This window comes from Trachurus japonicus, chromosome 12 (genome assembly GCF_045865225.1).
Source record: "Trachurus japonicus isolate A0001 chromosome 12, Traja_1.0".
Taxonomy (NCBI): Eukaryota; Metazoa; Chordata; class Actinopteri; order Carangiformes; family Carangidae; genus Trachurus; species Trachurus japonicus.
The window spans coordinates 5,602,584-5,615,454 of record NC_140918.1 but is presented as its reverse complement, the minus strand read 5'-3'; the positions used below and the strand labels follow the sequence as shown (position 1 = coordinate 5,615,454).

The 12,871-nt window shown below is 45.9% G+C and overlaps 1 protein-coding gene across 3 annotated transcripts; it reads left to right on the top strand.

Moving 5' to 3' along the window:
• The first annotated feature begins 72 nt into the window (after positions 1-72).
• pisd (phosphatidylserine decarboxylase) lies at positions 73-12,644 on the top strand. Of its 3 annotated transcripts, XM_085792715.1 has the most exons (10): positions 81-147; positions 2,111-2,154; positions 3,261-3,397; positions 7,531-7,675; positions 7,799-7,933; positions 9,233-9,334; positions 9,441-9,564; positions 10,120-10,260; positions 10,947-11,107; positions 11,872-12,644. In XM_085792715.1, exons 3-10 carry the CDS (start codon positions 3,363-3,365, stop codon positions 12,184-12,186), a joined length of 1,158 nt encoding a protein of 385 aa, XP_085648841.1. In that variant the 5' UTR covers positions 81-147; positions 2,111-2,154; positions 3,261-3,362; the 3' UTR covers positions 12,187-12,644. The 3 variants fall into 3 exon arrangements, with proteins under 3 accessions (XP_085648839.1, XP_085648841.1, XP_085648840.1); XM_085792713.1 differs by lacking the exon at positions 7,531-7,675 and having other exon boundaries at positions 73-147; XM_085792714.1 differs by lacking the exons at positions 81-147; positions 2,111-2,154; positions 3,261-3,397 and adding an exon at positions 6,143-6,275.
• Positions 12,645-12,871: the final 227 nt, after the last annotated feature.

Genomic DNA, 12,871 nt, shown 5'->3' with positions numbered 1-12,871 from the left:
TGCTGAATGTATGTACTTTTCCAAATGTTAAATAAAGATTTTCATTGAAAAAAAAAACGGAAAAAAAGGAGACCAACGTCCTGACGTCATTTCCGCAAACAACATGGCGGCGGCCTTGCGGTGTGTACGCCGCGGAGTGAGTTACAGGTTTTTATCTTTAATTTCTATCATTTTTTACTGAAACATTACAATGTCGTCATGCGTCAGTGACGTGATTCTTTCACCGTCGCGTGGCCCGAACCGTTACGACAGTGTGACGTGTTGAACGCGTGCGGTGACGCTGCGAGAGACAGTTTGACCCGGACCAGCCAGACTCTGCTCTGAGTGATATCACGTTGTTATTTAACGTCTTTAAAAAGCCACAAGGTGCGTTGACTGTGACGTCAGACAGGTGTGAGGCTCGGCTGACGTTACGTCAGACGGTTCTGTCAGATTCACCTGCGTTTACGGTGCGAACAGGTGAATTTCACCTGAACCGCGTTTTATTATTATTATTATGTCACTGCTCGTTGATACCAAGAACCAACCAACCCTGTTCTGGTTCTGGTTCTGGTTTTAGTTGTAGTTTTGGTTCTAGCTCTAGTCTTAGTCCTGGTTCTGGTTCTGGTTCTGGTTCTGGTTTTAGTTGTGGTTTTGGTTCTAGCTCTAGTCTTAGGGTGTATTCACACCTGCAGTGTTAGTGCGCACTAAACAGGTGTGAATACACCCTTAGTCCTGGTTCTGGTTTTAGTTGTAGTTTTGGTTCTAGCTCTAGTCTTAGTCCTGGTTCTGGTTCTGGTTTTAGTTCTGGTTTTAGTTGTAGTTTTGGTTCTAGCTCTAGTCTTAGTCCTGGTTCTGGTTCTGGTTCTGGTTTTAGTTGTAGTTTTGGTTCTAGCTCTAGTCTTAGTCCGGGTCCTGGTTCTGGTTTTAGTTCTGGTTTTAGTTGTAGTTTTGGTTCTAGCTCTAGTCTTAGTCCTGGTCCTGGTTCTGGTTCTGGTTCAAATTTCAGATCTGGTTTTGGTTCAAGTTTTGTAACCGACGCCTCTTGTGTGACACCTTGGTGATGAGAAACCTTTTCATAGACGTCAACTGGACTAAACCGGCTGATATTAATGAACACTGATCGGGGACAGGATTACTTTCTAAATACTGACAGACTCCAGCTGCTTTCTTGGCTTTCCATCTTTACCTTTTTGCCCCTCCTTTTCTTCATGTGTTCAGTACTTATTCCCTGTGTCATGTCACTTTATTACATATTACTTAATTTATGGACATAAATGTTTGGATTTCTTTGTATGTGTGCATTACTTGGGTTGTCGCTGACATCTGGTGAAAATTTCACGTCAATAGCTCTATTAGAAATATTGACACGTTCAATACTTATTTTCTCTGCTGTATACTGTATATAGCAGAGGTCTTCAACAGGGGGTCCGTGACCTCTAGGGGGTCCGCGGAGGTGCTGCAGGGGGTCGTGGAATTTTTGGTTGATTAGGCAATGTTTTATACCTTTTAGTTTCCACATTTATGTTTTAGGTCTGGTTGTTGTTCTAGTTTTAGCTCTGGTTCTGGTTCTGGCTCTGAGGTCGGCTCTCTCTCCTGTCACATTCAATCCATTGATCAGCTGATTTGTCAGACTCTTTAAAGGGATAGTTCACCCAAAATTCAAATTTCACTCATTAATCTACTCCCCCTCATGTCGACTAAGGGCTGGGAGAAGTTTCAGAGTCCTCCGTGGCTTCTCTGAGTTACATCAGGTCTCGGCGTAGCACTGCATGTCCATGTGGCGGTTGAGAACGGAGCTCACTATTCTTCGTCCAAAAAGACACACCAAAAAACATCCAAATACCTCCATAGTGCTCGTCTGTAATGTATCTGGATGTTTTTTGGTGTGTCTTTTTGGACGAAGAAAAGTGAGCTCCGTTCACAACCATCATATGGACATGCAGTGCTGCGCCGAGACCCCCTGTAACTCAGAGAAGCCACGGAGGACTCTGAAACTTCTCCCAGCCCTTAGTCGACATGAGGGTGAGTAGATAATGAGTGAAATTTGAATTTTGGGTGAACTATCCCTTTAAATTCAAGTCTAACATTGACACTTGAACCGCTGACGTGTGTTTGTGTGTGTTCACAGAGTTTTCCCTCTGAGCTGCAGCCAACAGCGCAGCCTGACCTCAGGTACGTGACTCTTCCTCCTCCTCCTCCTCTTCCTCCTCCTCCTCCTCCTCCTCCTCCTCTTCCTCCTCCTCTCTCCTCCTCCTCCTCCTCCTCCTCCTCCTCTCCTCCTCCTCCTCTTCCCCCTCCCCCTCCACTTCCTCCTCCTTCTCCTCCTCCTCTTCTTCCTCCTCCACTTCCTCTTCTTCCTCCTCCTCCTCCTCCTCCTCTTCTTCCTCCTCCTTCTTCCTCCTCTTCCTCCTCTTCGTCGTCGTCCTCCTCCTCCTCCTGTTCTTCATCCTCCTCCTCCGTCTCCTCTTCCTCATCCTCCTCCTCCCTCTCCTCTTCCCCCTCCTCTTCCTCCTTCTCCTCCTCCTCTTCCTCCTTCTTTTCCTTTTCCTCCTCCTCCTCCTCTTCCTCCTCTTCCTCCTTCTTTTCCTCCTCTCTCTCCTCCTCCTCTTCCTCCTCCTCCTCCTCTTCCTCCTCTTCCTCCTCCCCCTTCTCCTCCCCCTTTCTCCTCCTCCTCCTCCTCTTCCCCCTCCTCTTCCTCCTTCTCCTCCTCCTCTCCCTCCTCCTCTTCCCCCTCCTCTTCCTCCTCCTCCTCCTCCCCCTTTCTCCTCCTCCCCCTCCTCTTCCCCCTCCTCTTACTCCTCCCTCCTCCTCTTCCTCCTCCTCCCTCCTCCTCTTCCTCCTCCTCCTCCTCTTCCTCCTCCTCCTCCTCCCCCTTTCTCCTCCTCCCCCCTTCCTCCTCCTCCTCTTCCTCCTCCTCCTCTTCCCCCTCCTCTTCCTCCTTCTCCTCCTCCTCTTCCTCCTTCTCCTCCTCCTCTCCCTCCTCCTCTTCCCCCTCTTCCTCCTCCCCCTTTCTCCTCCTCCCCCTTCCTCCTCCTCCTCTTCCCCCTCCTCTTACTCCTCCCTCCTCCTCCTCCTTCTCTTCCTCTTCCTCTCCCTCTTCCCCCTCCTCTTCCTCCTCCTCCTCTTCCTCTTCCCCCTCCTCTTACTCCTCCCTCCTCCTCCTCCTCTTCCCCCTCCTCTTCCCCCTCCTCCTCCTCCTCCTCCCCCTCTTGCCTGCTGTCTTGTTTTGATAAGTAGCAGTAGTCAGATTATTGAGCAGCCGACCGTTCTCTCCTCAGGTCGCGGCCTGTGGCCCCGCCCCCGGCCTCTTCCCTTCCTGCTGGTGACGGGAGGCGGTTACCTAGGTTACCAGCACTACAGGAGGAAGGGCCAACAGGAGGATGGAGCCCCGCCCCCTCTGGCCACGCCCACACAAGTAAGAGACGACGACACCCGCTGACTCCTCTAATCTGACTGAGGCTCTGATTGGCTCAGTAGGTGAAAGGTCACCGTGGCGACACACTGACCGGTCACAGCCACCACCTCACTCAGGCCACGCCCCCTCTGCACGCCGTCTCACCTGCTGATTGGTCCGTTCGCCGTGGACATGGTGTGATGAGAGATCAAAGCTCTGACTCGCTCACTGTTTATTTGTTTAAGGTTGTTTATAAAACTGTTACAGGTCAGTTGCATCAGCACATCTGGATCCGTCCAGATGAGGTGAAAGTTCAACTACAGAATGACATCATCAAAACTTTCCAAAACAAGTAGTAATCAACATCTATAGTATACAATACAATAAAGACAGAAGTGTAATAATGATACTTTTGGAAGTGTAATAACAGATTATTAATACTCTTAAGTTAATAAGGATTTTAACATCATGTTCATGTGTGAAGCTGTAACTTCGTTCATTTTCTTTCATGATGAAAACAGTGATTAATTAATTAGTTAAAGCTTCTATGTTTGAACTTAATGATGAAGTAATAATTTGGTAATATATTATTATTATTATTATTATGGTTATTAATAACACAGAAGTCTTTCAAATGCCTGAGCTCTGATAAATACTGGATTTCACACACAGTTTTTGGCTACAAAAACACACACACACACACATAGTATGTGTATATAAATAAGTATTGAATGCGTCAATAGACTTGCATGGTGAGCAGCAACGAGGCCATGGCGGTTAAATGCATTACTCACTGTACCTGCTAATTACAGGTCTGTCTGTCAGGGCTCCTTGGCTCTTGGACGACTCTTCTTAGTTTTCTGTTGATCTTGTGAGGACCGGGTCGTGGCCTGTTCATGGTAACGGGTAAAACGGTGCATTCAGACACTGTAACCGACGCCTCCTGTGTGACACCTTGGTGATGAGAAACCTTTTCATAGACGTCAACTGGACTAAACCGGCTGATATTAATGAACACTGATAGGGGACAGGATTACTTTCTAAATACTGACAGACTCCAGCTGCTTTCTTGGCTTTCCATCTTTACCTTTTTGCCCCTCCTTTTCTTCATGTGTTCAGTACTTATTCCCTGTGTCATGTCACTTTATTACACATTACTTAATTTATGGACATAAATGTTTGGATTTCTTTGTATGTGTGCATTACTTGGGTTGTCGCTGACATCTGGTGAAAATTTCACGTCAATAGCTCTATTAGAAATATTGACGCGTTCAATACTTATTTTCTCTGCTGTATACGGTATATACCAGCGGTCTTCAACAGGGGGTCCGTGACCTCTAGGGGGTCCGCGGAGGTGCTGCAGGGGGTCGTGGAATTTTTGGTTGATTAGGCAATGTTTTATACCTTTTAGTTTCCACATTTATGTTTCAAATAAAAACTTCAATTTGAATAGCTTTTCTGCATGATTACCATGCAATCGACAGACATTGTTGATATTGGCATTGGTATTAGTGAACAAGGTCTGTTTATAAATGGCAGTGGTACGACCCCCCCCCCACTCACTGTATCTGTAAAACATGAATATATCAACCTGTGTATATATGAAACTGTGTTTATACATGACTCTAGGCCAAGTTTATTATAATACACAATTTTATAAAATATAGTAGCTGTCCCTGCTCCATCTCTCCATCAGTTGGGGGTCCTTGGCCTGAAAAACATTGAAAACCCCTGGTATATACTAGACTTGTAGTTCTTGAGACCAAGACCACTTTTTGGTGGTCTCGTGTCTCTTGGTCTCGTGTCTCTCGGTCTCGCAATGTCTCGGACTGGCAGAACGGTCTCGAAGGGATTTGTAGCCTACAATATCCTGGCAGGCACGCTTTTTTTTTTTGAATATCATTATTTATGCGCTCCCTTCAAGTGGTACCAAAAATGTATTTTGTGACACAGACGTGTTGGCACTAGTCCTCTCGCATTCTACAACTCATGCGAAATAGCAAAATATGGTGTAACTAGTTGTTTTTTTTGGTCTCGTTCTCGTTCTTGAGCTCAACTAGTCTTGACTTGGTCTGTCTTGGTCTTGGTCTTGGTCTTGGTCTTGATACTCTCTGGTCTTGGTAGTGTCTTGGCAACGAGGAGTTTTGGAAAAGCAAAGCGTTTTCACATTACATCTATGAGCCTCCGCGCACCGTGAAATTCTTTGACCGGCGCAAGACGGACTCATGTTTTCATTCATCAATAATTAAAGTCAGAGGTTCGAAGACGATCACATATCGTCGTAGTCCCGACCATAAACAGTGATTCAGCTACGTTATTCTCATGACTCGCCACGAAACCGAAAGTAAAGAAACGCTGGTCGGCTCGACCGGCATTTCCGCCACCACTAATAATAACAAAATAACGATAGAGACAGAACGATATATTTATCGAAAATGGGCCCGTTAACAAGTGTGGGTAGATTCATCCACATTAACGTGAGACTTTTTTTTAATAACCAAATAGAAACTCCTCGTTGTCCCTTTAACACCATAACTCTATGTATAAATTATGATAAATTCTCCAGTAAATTCAGTGTCAGGGAATTAAATAGATTGTTATCATAATTAGTCCATAAATACCCACTAATTTCAACATAATTCAAAGCCACAGACTGTAGGCCTATAAAAAAAACATTTGTTTATAGGCCAGCAGAGGGGGAGGGGGAGGGGCTCTGCCGGTTTATCCCCGCCCCCTCCATCTGGTCACTTCTGCTCTCTCTCCTCCTCTCTCTCTTCCTCTCCGTCATCTCTCTCTCTTCCTCTTCTTCTCCTCTGAGCCGTCGAGCCGACCGGATGTGTTCTCCGCCGTCTCCCTCCTCTGCGTCTCGGTCTCCGGCCGCGGCGGACGCGCGCACATGGTGAGGTTCTTGTCCCGTCGCCCTGGAGACGGCGGCGGCGGCGGCGCTTTGTCCCGTCGCCCTGGAGACGGCGGCGGCGGTAACCGGCGGTCGCGCGACCTGCTGCGGCAGGTGAAGCGGAGAGGCCGCGCGACCGACGGAGAGAGAGAGAGCGAGAGAGACGGAGGAGGAGGAAGAGGAGGAGGAGGAGGAAGGAGGGGGGTGAGGACAAGAGCGACAGCACGATTCAGGTGGGAGAGGGAGAGGGGGAGGGAGGGGGAGAGGGGGGAGTAGCGGTGTATGTGATGAAATGAGGGAGAGAGACACTGAAAACAACAGAGAGAGAGAGAGAGATGACAGAACCAGGGGGTGAGAGACATTAGAATAAATAGGTAGATAGAGAGAGAGAGAGACAGGGGGAGGGGGGTTAGAGGAGATTATCGTGTGTGTGTGTTCGTATGTTCCTGTGTGTTCGTGTGTGTGGGTTCCATGGCAACAGCTAGCGTAGCAGGTCAGGTATTTTAGCCTCTAGCCTAGCTTAGCCTGTTTCCTCTTGATCCTGTGCTAACCCAGTTAGTCTAGTGACCAGGTCCAGGTCCAGCCCCCCTTCACACACACACACACACACACACACACACACACACACACACACACACACACACATAGAGACACACACACACACACACACACACACACACATAGACACACAAGCACGCACACAGACAGACACACACAAACTTCCAGACCTAATGAATATAGCATGATAGCATTACTGTTAGCTTTAATGGAGATTTGGTGCATTAGCATCTTGGCTGTGTTATCATCCCCTCCTCTCACACACACACACACACACACACATGCGCGCACACACACACACACACCTGAACCTGAACCCAGCTCCTCCTCCTCCTCACACACACACACACACCTGAACCCAGCTCCTCCTCCTCCTCCTCCTCCTCACGCACACACACACACGTCCGTGCAGCTTAAGTTGGCAGCTTGTTGAGTCACGTGATGATGAGTCGTCCACTTGATTCAAAGATTAATCACTCATAGTAATTGATTATCTATACTAACAGATCCCTGACTAATCAAATGAAGCAGCTCATGGTTCGTTAGCATCGTTGTTGTTTACTGTAGATTTGCTGCATTAGCGTCTCTGCTGTGTTATCATCCATTCCTCACACACACACACACACACACACACACACAGCAGGCGCCTCCTCCTCCTCCTCCTCTTCCTCACGCTCTCGTTAAATCTCGTCACGATCAGGCTGCAGGTTCCTCGTCTGGCTCTCCGTCACCGTCTGAGCGCGATCAGCGGCGGCGTGTGTCGTCCCGCCACATGGCGCCGTCGGCCAATCACCTTCCTCTGCTACGTCCTGTCCATCAGCGCTCTGAGGCCGCTGGCCAGTCGGGTAAGAGCGGGATGGAAACGCCCAAACATGGACATCCTCCTGTCTCTCTTTCCTGCTTCCTCCTCCTCCTCTTCCTCCTCTCAGGTGTCGGTGTTGACCTGTAATACCCGTCTCCTCCCACAGGTGGCGTTGTACCGCTCCTTCCCGACGCGCCTCCTCTCCCGAGCGTGGGGTCGTCTGAACGGCGTGGAGCTTCCCAACTGGCTCCGCAAACCCGTCTACTCGCTCTACATCTGGACCTTTGGAGTCAACATGCAGGTGAGGATCAGGAAGTCGGATCTTTATCTAATCACCCGTCACCCGATGAAAATCTTTACGCACAGACGCCATGAGTCCGATCAAACCTGTTCCAAAAACTATAAAGGTCCAGTGTGTAATAATTGTCAAGGTTTATTGGCAAAATCAGAATCTACTACCCATGAATATATTTGTATAAGTGTATAGTCGCTATAAAATAAAATCTGTTTGGGTTTCGTAGCCTTATAATTCTTCTTTTATATATACATATAACAAGGGTCTCGCTTTAGAGAGTGTCACCATCTTGCGCTGCCATGTTTGTACGGCAGCCTGAACGGAAAAACTTTTTTGAGAGAATTTTTACCACTTTTTTGAGAAATTTTACCACTTTGCTCTAGAAAAATATAACTTTCATTTTATTTCATTTTTAGAAATTTTACCACTTTTTTCTAGAAAATTATAACTTTTTTAAATTTTATTTTTAGAAGTTTTACAACTTTTTCTAGAAAATTATAACTTTTTTTAATTTTATTTTTAGAAATTTTACCACTTTTTGAGAAATTTTACAACTTTTTTCTAGAAAATTATAACTTTTTTTATTTATTTTTTTTAGAAATTTTACCACTTTTTTCTAGAAAATTATAACTTTTAAAATTTTAGAAATTTGATCACTTTTTGAGAAATTTAACCACTTTTTTCTAGAAAATTATAAGTTTTATTTCATTTTTAGAAATTTGACCACCTTTTGGGAAATTTGACCACTTTTTTCTAGAAAATTATAACTTTTATTTCATTTTTTTGAAATTTCACCACTTTTTTCTAGAAAATTGTAACTTTTATTTTTATTTTTTTTAGAAATCTTACCACTTTTTTTGAGATTTCTTTTTTTTTATAGAAATGTTTAAACATTTTTTAGAAATTGTACCACATTTTTTCCAGAAATGTCTCTACAAAAGGGGGTCCATGGTCTAATTTATGTCAATGTAGGGGTCCTTGATGTAAAAAAGTTTAAGAACCACTGGTTTAGATCTTCACCTCATCGCTCCATGCTCCTGAAATACTCCCAGTCGTGGTAAACAAGTTCTTTTGTCCTCGGAGGCCACCGTCACTTTGCCGACGGGAGGGGTGAGTGCAAGCGAGCGAGTGCTGCAAACTAGAATCTGAACGATAGATGTCACGGTATTCCTCCCATTTTACAAACTGGACCTTTAATGACGGAACAAAGTGGAAAAAAAACAATGCACTCAGTGTACAAAGGCCTTGAGGGCGATCTCCTCGGGGTCACAGGGGTCACGCCTCCACATCTGTGTCGTCCAATAGGAGGCGGCGGTGGAGGACTTACATCACTACAGGAACCTTGGTGAATTTTTCCGCCGACGACTCAAACCAGCAGCCAGACCGGTCTGCACCGCCTCCTGCCTGGTAACTCCCCCCCCCCTCCTCCCTCCTCTTTCTCCCCTTCCTATCTCTCTCAGTTGTTTCATGGTGGGAGGGGTCAACGCTCAGGTGTGTGTCCGTCCGTCCTCAGGTGTCTCCCGCTGACGGGAAGATCCTCCACTTCGGTCGGGTGAAGAACTCGGAGGTGGAGCAGGTGAAGGGCGTCACCTACAGTCTGGAGAACTTCCTTGGTCCACAGAAGGGGCGTGGCGATGGTAAGGACACGGACCCCCCCCAACACCCCTCACTTTCACTTTCACTTTCACTTTTCACTTTTCACAGCAAGTGGCAAGGCTGTATTTGTTCTCCAGCTTTGATAACCCAAAAAACTAAAATATCACTTAAAAAAGGAAGGAAGCCCCTCAAAAAGGCACCTAACTCATAAATAACTTTTAGTTTATCAGCTTGTAGTAATGTTTAAATTAGTTTAAACATATACGGACGATTTACATAACGCTTTGGCAGATATTTTTCTCTGAAAATACAAATAGTTGTATTCTTACACTCAAACAAAATGTGGAACTCACTGCCCAAGACAGTTATCAACACACAGATTACAAAACCTCTGGCTTGTCTTCTGTCTTTATACCTTTATACTGTCCAATGACTTTTGGGATTCTGGTGTTATTCAGTTTAAACTCTTGTTTGAACTCTATATAGATATCACATGATGTCATGCTACCAAGTTCACTTTTCCATGTTTGTAGTTGTGGCTTAGTTAATTGTTAAACTGTGATGAGACTCACCTGTGTTGTCGTTGTCGTCTTGAGACTCCGCCCCCTTCAGGGACCTCCTCCTGTCCTCACCTGAGAACGACCTGTTCCACGTCGTCGTCTACCTGGCTCCAGGCGACTATCACTGTTTCCATTCGCCTGCAGACTGGAAGGTGGAGCTGCGACGGCATTTCCCAGGTGAGAGTCTGTCTCTGTCTGTCGCGCCGTAAAACTACGTGAACGTAAAGTTGTGGCTAAGATAATTTGACCTGAGACCGAGTCAAGACCATCACTGTATTCAGTATAGTCCTCATAATAATCGTGTGGCTTGATATTTACATTATTTCTCCTCAACTAAAAAGAAAAGATGATTTTATATAAAATCTAAACCATATTTAAAGGGATAGTTCAACTTGTTGGCAAATTGGCCCATTGCCATAATCCCTATAGTCATAGCAGTAGGTTCTTTACCTTTAATTGTCGGTGCAAGCTATTTTTAGAACGGCGGAGCAGAGCTGCGAGCTGCTCAGAGCTACGCTACGGAGGCTCATGGGATTTCTTATCTCATCAAACTCATCAAATACACAATCCAACAACTCCAAAACGCTCTGGTGGACAAGTTGTGACCTGCACATTCACCACGCTATGAGATAATAACACAACGTTACCAGACAGAGTTGTTTTAGAGGTAAATTCATGCAAAACCGCTGATGTGCACAGCTCACGGCTCTGCTCCGCCGTTCTAAAAATAGCTTGCACCCACAATTAAAGGTAACAAACCTACTGCTATGACTATAGGGGATTATGGCAGTGGGCCAATTTGCCAACATGTTGAACTATCCCTTTAATACTCACTGAACTCTCTCTCTTTCTGTCCTCGTTAGGCTCGTTAATGTCCGTTAACCCCGGTGTGGCCCGTTGGGTCAAAGAGCTCTTCTGCCTTAACGAGCGCGTGGCGCTCACCGGCCAATGGCAGCACGGCTTCTTCTCGTTGACGGCGGTCGGAGCCACGAATGTGGGATCAATCCGGGTTTACTTCGACCAGGTGAGTTCAACTCCTCGTTGTTCTTCTGTATCCAAACAGACTTGTTGCTGCCGGTGGTCGCAGGTTCAAGTCCTGACTGACTCGCTCTTTGTCCTCTTTAAAGGGATAGTTCACCCAAAATTTCATTTCATTTCATTATCTCCTCACCCTCATGTCGACTAAGGGCTGGGAGAAGTTTCAGAGTCCTCCGTGGCTTCTCTGAGTTACAGGGGGTCTCGGCGTAGCACTGCATGTCCATATGACGGTTGCAAATGGATATCACTTTTCTTCGTAACAAAAAGACACACCAATTTGATTTGTACCGGCGTTGCGCGATATTTGGACGAACCGGGAAGAGGAGCTTCCGCTACAAACAAGCTTGAAATATAGACTTGTTTCATTTTTTTTCGGAACAATTTCGCATTTCGGGGCTTCGATACAAGACGGACATTACAGACGAGCAGTATGGAGGTATCTGGATGTTTTTTGGTGTGTCTTTTTGTTACGAAGACAGTTGGTATCCATTTGCAACCGTTATATTGACATGCACTGCTACGCCGAGCCCCCCTGTAACTCAGAGAAGCCACGGAGGACTCTGAAACTTCTCCCAGCCCTTAGTCGACATGAGGGTGAGTAGATAATGAGTGCAATTTGAATTTTGGGTGAACTATCCCTTTAACGAACAAAAACATTTATTTACCTGTTTTTGGATGTGTTGTGATGTCATGGATCAAACTATGACCTCATCGGCGTTAACATGACATCATCCATGTTGAACCCCCCAGGAGCTCCACACCAACGCCCCTCGCTACAGCAAAGGCTCCTTCTACGACCGCAGCTACAACGCCGCGAGCGAGGCGGTGTTGAAGGTGAAGGCAGGGGAGAGCGGCGGCGGCGGCGGCGGCGGCAGCGTTGGCGGCGGTGGCGACATGTTTGCAGACGGCGTTGGAGGGGGCGTGGCCTTACAGAGAGGCGAGGCGGTCGGGGAGTTCAACCTGGGCTCCACCATCGTCCTGCTGTTCGAGGCGCCGGCCGACTTCAGCTTCGACCTGCAGCCGGGACAGCGAATCAGAGTCGGGGAGGGGCTCGGCAGCCTCTGATTGGCCCGGATGACGATGACGATGACACGACAGAATTTTTAAGTTGGCGGCATGTTGTTGCTCTGTAATCGGACACGAGGAGGACATGTTTGTTTTTTTTTATGACTCAAACTCCCAGAATGCCTTGTGCCTCATGGCAGGGAACACGCCAAACTCTCTCTCTCTGTGTTTGAATGTTTGTCTGTTTCTGTTTCTGTTTCTGACGCGAACCAATCAGAGCAGTCGGAGCCGTCAGCTGATTGGTGGAGACCGACCAGGATGTTTGTGATTGGTCAGAAAGAAACATCATGAATTAATTATTATTATTCATTGTTCAGTTTTTTCTTTTTGTCAAATGTGTTGTTAACGTGTTATTAACACGTTAACGTGTTAGTAACATGATTTTAATGAATTATGAATACATTTTTCCATATTTTTGTTTATTTGAATATATTAAAGAGTTATTACTATGTTATTGATTTGATCTTTTATCCTGAGCATTGATATCGGTAATAATATCAGAGGTAATCAATACGTCACTGATGATGTCATCGTGTCATAAACACACTATAGTTTCGTGTTTATTTTATTTTATTTTATTTTAACGTTTTATATCAATTCAAACAAAGTAATTAACATTTTAAACGATCAAACAACCACAGCAGCACACTGATTGGTCAAGTTGAAGTAGCCCCGCCCCCTTTTT

Bases quoted from the DNA above. Each gene is read 5' to 3' on its own strand.
- pisd (XM_085792713.1), top strand. From the start codon at position 104: ATGGCGGCGGCCTTGCGGTGTGTACGCCGCGGAGTGAGTTACAG. The intron at 148-2,110 runs GTTTTTATCTTT...GTGTGTTCACAG, and splicing joins CGCCGCGGAGTGAGTTACAG to AGTTTTCCCTCTGAGCTGCA. The intron at 3,398-7,798 runs GTAAGAGACGAC...CTCCTCCCACAG, and splicing joins CTCTGGCCACGCCCACACAA to GTGGCGTTGTACCGCTCCTT.